This window comes from Thermobia domestica, chromosome 2, assembly GCF_964235325.1.
Source record: "Thermobia domestica chromosome 2, izTheDome1.hap1.1, whole genome shotgun sequence".
Taxonomy (NCBI): Eukaryota; Metazoa; Arthropoda; class Insecta; order Zygentoma; family Lepismatidae; genus Thermobia; species Thermobia domestica.
The window spans coordinates 122,093,686-122,104,164 of NC_137455.1; the positions used below are offsets into that span (position 1 = coordinate 122,093,686).

Genomic DNA, 10,479 nt, shown 5'->3' on the forward strand with positions numbered 1-10,479 from the left:
AAAGAATACTTAAATAATCCCAAGCGATATGTTAAGAAAAATATTAAGATAATGAAAAACTAATAGGACAGAATTAGATACAAAACCCACTTTTCCAATTGAAACACAACAAAAGTGAGACAAGAAATTGTTGGGAATTGAAACGGGCACAAAGTACTACAGAATGTTTGTACTGGACTCAAAGTGCCACAGAAGATTGCACATACTCTATTTAGGATGCTTGGTTGTTATGAATCTGTGCAAAGCAAGAGATGGCGCTGTAATCACTAAGTATTGGGGAGCTTTGCTCTCAGTTTTTATTCAATTTTTACTATTTACATTTCAATATTTTTGACAATTTTGCTATTTGTTACAATTTTAATATACTGTTATTCAATTTCAATATGTTCATGCGCCGCTTATCCTTCCTTATTACATTAACAGTGTGAAAAACAATTATAATTAAAACAGGTTAATTCGGCCATTTTGGCACGAGTCATCTTAATACATAATCTTATTTCAAACAGTTTTTATTTAAAATAACATTAGCGAAGCAGTCCACAGGGCTCTAGGTCGAGACTTCCTTTATATAAATCTCCCGTAAGGGAGGTAACTGGAACTGGAATCTGTGCAAACAACATATGTATGATATTATTCTCTGGACTTTCAAGTATGTTCTCTTGATGGATGAATTTCTATTTTATTGATGCGTATTCTTGTTGGTTTGGTATGATCTCTCTTTAATAAATAAATCATGCTTTGTGGGATATACGAATACCGTATTAATAAAGGAATTAACAATTAATTATCAGTGTATTTAGTATGGAAGTAGTGAGATCGCTTTAAGGCAAAACTCCACATTTATGGAACGTTATAATAGATTCTAATCATTCACATAATTTGATGTTAGATTATTAATACTGGCTACAGTTTTCAACTTCCCCTTCTTTTTTAATAGTATCTAACAGAAATAAATTCTTGATTATGTGACAAATTCGGGGTGGTATAAAAAACGAGAAACAATAATAATGAAATGCACACTTTAAATATTTTTTTAAAAATTCATTCAGAAAGAAGCGTAAATGAGTTTAAATATCTTGTATTTAAATGTCTCTTTTCCTATTGTATACGAGTACATATGTAAAAAAAAAAAAAAAAAAAAAAAAAAAAAAAAAAAAAAAAAGTAGAAATAGATGTGCTTCTCTCCAATATGAAACAAGACGAGGTAGTTCACGGGCGATGTGGATGTAAGGTTTCACATTTGCTTGACTTTGGTACGTATTGGGAGTAATATGGTCAATACTACACTCCGAAGATAAAACGAACGCAAAAACCAATCCCTTTTCCACCGGATTCGAATCTGGCTCATACCAGGAAGTAAAAGTGAATCTGGAAAGGTGGGGGACTGTAGGTAGCGGCATGACTTCACACCGTTTACCCTGCTTATCTTTGCCCATTGTAATGTTTTAGGAACTGGGGGGACGCCGTACATATTTCTTCGAGGTGGATGGATGGCGTCCCCCCGCGTTCCCCTACACTTTTACCCCTGGCTCACACAGTTGGTAAACAGACGTCTTAGCAACTACGTCACCGTGGGTCTCTTTTAATAGAGTATGTTTATTAAATCATGTAAATTGCTGGTACAGAGTTTATGGATATATGAATGCATTTTTAATTAAGTTTTCCTTTTTGTGAAATAAGCTCGTATTCTTTTGTATTCATTGTCTTGGCGATTTCAGCTGTACAATAACTAGGCAAAAGTGGTCTTCCAGCCCTAGGTTTTGTTTTGCCATTGACTACATTTTGTCGTTAATGTATAGAGAAGCATCATATTGTTTCTAAGTCACGAAAACTTATTCAAATTAATTTAACAGTTCGAAACCTATAGTTAATAGAACATGCAGACGTAGAAAAAATACTTTTCCATAACCTATTTTATTTGTTTCTTTCAGAAATGGTTCTTCCTCCAAATGCTAATGTGTACTATGCCGTGAATACAGCGTACAATTTGAACTTTATTTTGAGACCAAAAACAAGCAGGAAGAATCCAGTGCCTCCCCAAAGGACGAAAGTAAACAAAAAAGCTTCTCCTCCTAATAATTAACCATTCTTATAGCACATGAAGAAATATTATGTCAAGTGGATGACATTTCTTAAAAAAATGAAATTACGGAATCTCTCTTTTTAAGACTTCTGTTGTGTGAGGATGCCATAGTGATAGTGTTTTCATGACGTTTTGCTAAGTCGCATTATTGTTCCTTCGGTAATATCATCGTGTGGGAGCGTAGTTTTGCGTGTACGCATTTCTGGTGACCAGTGGCAATCATAATGAAAACAAGCAAGTTCTTCAGTAGTTTATAAGTAGTAATATTAAGCATTGTTGTCATCTTTTTAAAATTATTTGGATTTTAATTTTAACCTTTCTAAAGAAATTTTACATTTTTAACAAAATTTTATATTGATGAATTAGCGAGGCAGAGAATTTATCCATATTCACATACTGAAAATATAATGAATTTTGCGTATACTTGAATCATGCAATGTAAATCAATTACGATGAAGTGCTAGAAGTAAAATATTTTCAAATAGTCGTTTTCTCGACTACAATATTTTCATAAAAGAGGAATGATTGCGCAACACTATCGCATGATTCTTGATAGATACATATATGCATATTGGTCCATCTGTTCTGAAGTTATTGACATAAAAAACTTCGATGTTTGCTTTCCTATTCTTTGATAGAAAAACTTATGCGTTGTAAAAGTATTTTTTTAAAGAATTATTTATGTGTTGTAAAATATGTTTTCGATAATTTCTAAAACTTTTTCTGAGTTGAAACACTGATAAAGAAAGTGTAAGAATGTAGTTAGCAAGTTCGAAATGTTAATTCTTTAAATGTTTGTAGATACATGACATAGAATGGAAGAATCTGAATGCGTGGAGCATAAACTATAATTCTGTTTTTATACATCTTATTTTACATGCATAAGAACGCAGAGAAATAATTAAATACTTTTAGTTCGTGATCATACAAATACTTTAATTTTATATTTATAGAAATATTTGAATAAATTATGAGCAAAGTTACGTACTTAAGTAGTTTGCAGGGATAAATACATTTAATGAATGTATACAGTAATATGGTTATACAGTATACAGTATATAGTAATGTATACAGTTGTCATGGTTTCGATTTCGTTGTCATCAATCAGGTAAGGTAAATGTAAAATGTAAAATACATTCTCTTCTCTTCTCTCCCATTCGTGACAGACCGAGGTGATCTGCGGGTAATGCGGAGATAAGGTTTCACATTTTCTTAACTTTGACACGTTCTAGAGATGATCTAGTCATCCCTATACTATGGGAATTTTACTTCCCAGGTTCTCCACCAGGTACTATTCATTTTACAGAGGCTGAGTGAACCCCTGAGTTGCTTTGGAGAAAGGGTAGAACAGTAAAATAAATAACGGTCTCACCACGGACCGAATTCAATTGGTAGATAGATTGTAACGGATTGTGTCACTGCTCCTCTTATCATCAGACAGATAAAAATTTAGAAAAATGAATGAAATAAATAGAAATAGTGTTTGCATCAGTCATAAAAATATTAAAAATAGATAAATAATAATAAAAGAGATGATTATTTATTGCCTTAATGTGTTAGATTATAATGCAATGTTTTTGCCATCTTTTTAAAATCACGTATTCTATTTTAATAATCAAAAAGTGACAATGAAGCCTCAAAACTTCCTAACAAATACACATAAAACTTATAACATTACTCTCTAAAAGTAGTTAGGTAATTAATAACACAAACTCACTCGTAGCTAACATAAATTATTAGTTATTCGTTTAGCTGCTGATGTTGGGTGTTTTTTCGCAACTATTGGCTGAAATTAACTTCACAGCTTACTTTAAATAGATTTTCCGTTAAAGTTTAGAGTTTAAAGTAAGTATTGTTGAAGTGGTTAAGATATAAATTTGACAGACAACTAGAGATAGGTAATTTTGAAAGCAGCTAATGTTTGATTTGAGTTGGTTGTTACAACTAGTTTGAAAACAGCTAATGTTTGTTTTGGGTTGGTTGTTACAACTAGTTTCACTGGAATGAAATCAGCTCATAGACAATGTGCAAAATTCACTTATATTTTCTGCATCTATTTTCTTGCTTATTTATAAGTTTCAAAGTTTGTTCTTGTACCTATAAACGTAATAACTGAATATGTCTGAAAAAAATGTTATTCGCACGTAATAATAAACAATGAAATATACAAAATAATAATTAAAAGTAAGAAAAATATTTGTATAACATCTGATGTACAGGAACAGAATAACTTTTAGTGAAGAATAGATGTTTCTTGTAATCAAGCATCATAATAAAATCCAATAAGAAGTGTTAACTATTTAAAAGAAACTATTAATTTTAAATAGAGAGTCAATGAACTAATTGTTTTTGTTGTTGAGTCATTTTAATAGTTGATGAACTTCACATGAATAGGTGAATGTACATTATTACTTATAAAAACTTAATTTTTTTACTTTTGATTTTTCTTACTTATTCAACTATGTAAATTAAGAGTGAACTCTTTATGCTTTATGGTGCAGAAATTGATGCACTTTACAAAAGTTTATATAGTATTTGAGAAATTAATAATGCTATTTGCCATTGGTTTTGGCCGGTAGAAATAATGATGCATTCAGAACTCTAGTTAGTGAGTCCGCAGCTGTTATAACCCTGAAAATGAATTTATAGCATAAACGTAAGATGATAGATTATTGGCAGCAAATTTTTTGTTTATTGTTTAGCAGTATTTTTATTAAATAGCACAGCGAATGCCTTAAATTCCATTGAAAACTGCTATTAATACCTTTGTGTTGTATTCTTAGAGTGAATGGCAACAGTGTATCAAACAATGAAGAACTTTTTTTCTCTACAATAGTAAGAATACTACTTTGAACTTTTAATTTGCGTTTAAAAGTTACTAGCGGAGCAATTTGATTAGATCTAAGAAAAGTTTGTGTATGTATAGATAGTTCGTTTATGTCAATAACTTCACAATAAATGAACAGATTTAATTCTGCTTTCTCAGTTTCAAAAGATGATATTCTATTTGACAGAACTGTATTAAAACAGTATTCACACACTACGAAGCTTTTATTGGAAGTAATAATTGGGATGTTTCCAGTTTTGCAGATGAATGTACAATAGTATGTTCCTCGCTTCCTCTCTTGCTTTTCTTTCACTATTTAAGTACTACTGGAATCTGCATAATATTCTGCTTTTTTTTTTCCTTTCTAGAAGCTGTTTTAGATTTAACAGTGTGATAAGGCAAACATAAAGTAGAAGGTACACAGTTCAGTCTTCTCGTGCTTTTAAATGAGATGTTACGATATAAGCTTATGCATGTATGGGTGTTTGTGTATGTGTGCGTACATGGCTGTGAGAACGAAGCTTATGCTGATGACAGAACTAATAACAAGAAGTTAATGGGGGGAGGTGAACCTGCGTTGTGATAAAGACGCTCTATTTGGTTGTGCTGTAAAACTGTAAATAGAGAAACGTCATGTTTATATGTAAAAATATAAATATATATAAATCAAATGTATGTTGTCCGAAATCGTGTAGTTAATTTGTAAAAAAAATGTTACATACATAGGTAAGTGTATTTATATTTATTGATGAGAAGTTGTAAGATAGCAAAATAATTTGTAATTTTTTTTAAAAGAAAAGAGTAAATAAAACATTTCTATGTTCGCTTGTCTTGTACATTACAAGATGTAGCTTTTTTTGTATTGAAGTTAGTAAACATTGTGATTTTTTATTGTTGATAAATGTTGGGTGTTTTATTTCCATACTCATTAATTTTACTAGACAAGAGAGTAAATATCTAAGAACCACTGTCAAAGATCTGACCTCTTAGCACTGTAAGAGTCTTGAATACGTTAATTTTGGGGAAAATTAACTGATGTATGCAAGTGAAGCTCCATATAACGAACGGGTTATCCTCAATTCTAATTATTAATGTACTCCTTCACTCCAATTCCTATTTTTTACTTCCAGTTACAGTTGAAAAACGTTAGCCACTACTCTCTTCCAATCATTTAGTGGTCTAGTGTAGCTATAATAGGTAAATGGACTGCGAATAGATATGCTTTCGGAGTGAATACGTATAAAAGTACTTTGAGTAATAGTGAGAAACACACACAAACACACACACAAACACACACACACACACACACACACACACACATATATATATATATATATATATATATATATATATATATATATATATATATATATATATATATATATATATATATATGAGGGTCATTCGGAAAGTAAAGAACGTTTTTGTATAAACACTTTAATAACTGATATACAAAGGCGGAATTTGTGTTACATACTATGTGACTACATACTACTTAAGTTACCTTTCGACATAGTCGCCGTGTAAATTTAAACACTTGTCATACCGTGGTACATGTTTTTCTATGCCTTCGGCATACACAGTTGCCGCCAAACTGTTGAACCAATCACTAACAGCTTCCTTAATTTCTTGAAATTTCAGGAAAGAATTCGTGCAGCCCATCAATAGTGAATCGCCTATCCTCTTGAATTTTCCGCTCAATTCTTCCTTTGAGTTCGTCAGTCACAACAGAAGGCCGGCCCGAGCGTTCCTCATCGTGCACATTCGTCCGTCCGTCATTAAACATAATGCACCACTTACGAACTGATGCTCCATTCATTACATTTCCATACACCTCAGTGATTTGTCTATAAATTTCTATCGGACGCACTTTTCGTGCATTCAAAAATCTGATCACACTACGAACTTCACACTTGGCGGGATCAGTAATTGTATCGCACATTTTACAGTCGCACAGCGAAGCAATAACGGACCGTAGCGGATCGCAGCTGGTGTCAGACTGAGGCTAAAGCATGCCCAGGTCAATAACCCAGCGGCAGCGGGGGTGGGGGAACACGCGCACGCGCTAGCGCAAAACGTTCTTTACTTTCCGAATGACCCTCGTATATATATATATATATATATATATATATATATACACAGGGTATTAATGAAATATACCGACAAACTGTAAGAGGTAATTCCTGACATCAAAATAAGAGAAAAAGTTCATATGGACCTATGGCCAAAAGTGCATAGTTTCACAGTTAGGGCTGTCCAATATCGCGAAAAAGCTAAATTTCAATAGGCCCTATTTTGAATTCCAGAAACTGTGGATGGTAGTTCTTATCAGCGTAAAGGAAGTCAGGCATACACAATCCAAAATTGCATATTTCATCAATTGTCAATAGATGTAGAGGGTATTCCCTACAGGGTGTAATTCTCAGATATGTTTTCAATAGAGTTTTCAGATGTACCCTGATTTCAAGAAGGGTCCAAAGTAGGCAGGAGGTAAACCTTGACAACAATTCACATCCAATGCTTCGTAGGGAAGGCGGAAGTGTTAGGAATCTGCAGCTCCATGTTTCTTTGTGTTCGCAATAACGTGTTATGATATGAATTTCGTCACGGTATATTTCACGTTTTCTTCACTTATAAGGTTGAAAGAAAACATCACACTATGCGTTTTCACGAGTACGAGAGACTGTGGTGCTGACGATCCTTAATACTTCCAACATCGCGCCAAAGGATTCCGTGTTCACTGATATCAAGACTTATCGTTTGCCTAGTTTGGACCAATCATAAAGTCAGAGGATATCTCAAAATTCGGTTGATGGTATAACTCGGAATTTCACTCAGCAGTTAATAATCCATATACCCATTGAACATTAATGAAATATGCATTTTTGAATTGCGTATGCGTAACTTCCTTTACGCTTATAAGGACCACCATCCACAGTCTGAATTCGAAATAGGACCTCTTGAAATTTGGCTTTTTCGCGATTTTTGGACAGCCCTAGCTCTGAAACTATGCACTTTTCGCCATAGGTCCATATGAACTTTTTCTCTTATTTTGATGTGAGGAATCACCTCTTACAGTTTGTCGGTATAGTTCATTAACACCCTATATATATAAATATATATATATCACATGCTATGTTGTGCTACTTCTTTGTAGAAATGTGTAATACGAAAAGCCACATAGCTATTATTGAACTTTAAATATTCACAATTTTTTGCTACTGTAAAACGTGCGTTCAGAAAGTGCAGTACAATGGTTTTTGTTTCCATAAAATACTCTTTTACACAAAACCTAGAAAATGATACATTTAACCCAGTGCAAGACTTTATGGGCCTTATGCAGAGTCATTCTGACGCGTGATTAGTGCCATATTAAAGAGGTCGAGTAACATATGTTTTCTGCAGTAGTCAGGCCTTTAGTATGATGCTAATCACACGTCAAAACAACTCTGCATAAGGTCTTATATATTTATACAGGGAGAGCTATTTATCATGAAACTCACTCATAACTATTGAATTGACTGATAAAAAAGGCTGAAATTTTGTACGATGATATGATAACGTTTAGTAGGTGGATCCTTGAATGGTTGTGTAGGACTTTCTTGAATTTAGGAATGTCGAATTCAAGAAACTTTGAATTTCAGCATCTCGAATACATTAACTTCAAGAAATGTATGCATTGAAATTTAAGATTTCAGCAAGTAATTTTCAGTAGCTATGAAGCTCTAATATAATAAGTAATGGAACAAGCTATCTTATTATACGAATATAATGTGAGAGGGATGTGGAACTGATGTGACAAAACATTGAGTAGTATAGTCATTACCGCACTAGCATGATAACATCTAGACCCGGATACTTTTCCCTGCTTAATCTCATCTTTCCAGCTTGAGCTATTATTATATTGAACATTTTATTGTTGTGCTTAGGACAGTGGTTCCCAAACTTCCAATCATCTGCTCCAGGTGGCATACTACTCTGTAATATTGTAACTGTATCATAACCGGGGAGAAGAAAACAAAAGACACATTTTAATATTTTTCATTTGTAATACTTCGAAGCTCAGGACAAATTTAAAAGCAGTGAGAATTGTGAACTTGGTATGATTGCTTGAAGAAGAAGAAGAAGAAAGAAAAAACTGATGGTATCATTCTGACGTGTGTCTTACATATAGATTTCGCTTAGCTTCTTGAGATAATAGATTTGCCGTTTTCTCAATCAATATAGCTTAACAAGGTAGCAACATTTTGCCATTCCGATGTCTATACCTAGGTAGTTCAAATTTGTTACTGCAAATGAAAGAATACTCAAGAAAGTATTTGTAGATGCTGCTTCATATATGTATTGGTATTGAAAAATGATTCTGAATTGATGCTTGAAAATGCTGCTCTAAAATTCTAAAATGCTAACTTTTTCAATAGTTAGTAGCCTTTATATATATATATATGGTTAAACTACCAATAAAATGTTACAACACTCTTCTGGCTATCTTAATATTTTAATGTATCTCTTTACTCATTAATTATATAAACATTCCCTCACTATACTACCAAGGTTAGTCTATAATTAGCCTTCCAGCTGATAGCCTTATGTTGTCGTACCTTTTTAAAACTGAAGCTATCTCATTTTCACACCAGACTTCCAGCTTTAAAACGGAACCATCTTCTGTTCCGAAAACTACTTTAATAACATAAACCACACTTGGTCATCTTTTTTAATTTAACATATCTTGCACATAAACAAAACCCATAGTAACGAACTTCAACTGCCCTGTAAAATCTTAACACTTTGTCAGGTTAATAATAAATAACATTGGCTGATTAATTGTCAAATTCTGGCATTCTCCGGGGTATTGTCCAAAATCAAACTGAAAAATCCTGAGATTGTCCTGGGTATTGCCCAAAAGTAAAGCAGTTTCTGACAAATTACTAACACTAACAAACATCAGACAAGTCTTTTTTATTATTATTTATTTATTTACTTTCCGCAAATTGATTTCTCCCTTTTTTTTCCGAATCTTCGTAACCTCTGCTCCACTTCTAAAACCTTAGTTCGCATTTCATTTTTAGATCTGTACACATGAATTCCATAATCATAAACTGCAACAATTCCTATCTATCTATTAAAATGCTATAATAGCAATTAAAAACGTTTTGTTTATTTATTTATTGTTAAGGAGAAGATACAGTATGGGTTCTCTTGTAAAGTTGAAGTCTATGATAAAAACATTTTATCCTCCTGCCTCTCAGAAGGTTACGCCCTCTCCTTGGCATGCGATTCTTATATACAAAATAGGCGCAAGAAAAGGTAGGGGATGGGCTAAGAGATATTCTTTATTAACTGCTGAAGTGGAACGTCTATTAAGAGGGCTGTGAACTCATCATTTAATTTTATATCATCGTTTTACATTCATTTTAATTTATGCTGATATATATAATACATAGTGCAACAATAACTGTAAGATTGAATAATTATATAGTGCAAAAGGAGAAAAGATTAAATAAATGCAACAGAGAAAAAACAGACATATTTAATCATCAGTGCAAGAGAATCAAAAATATAGAATAGG

General features: G+C 32.7%; 1 protein-coding gene across 1 annotated transcript in view; it reads left to right on the plus strand.

Annotated features, from left to right (window-relative positions):
* Positions 1-5,812, plus strand: part of Rgl (Ral guanine nucleotide dissociation stimulator-like) — a 225,841-nt gene extending 220,029 nt beyond the window's left edge. Inside the window, exon 15 of the mRNA XM_081745578.1 lies at positions 1,932-5,812. Within this exon, the coding sequence (XP_081601704.1) occupies positions 1,932-2,083 (152 nt within the window). The 3' untranslated portion in view covers positions 2,084-5,812. The remainder of the gene's footprint in view (positions 1-1,931) is intronic.
* Positions 5,813-10,479: the final 4,667 nt, after the last annotated feature.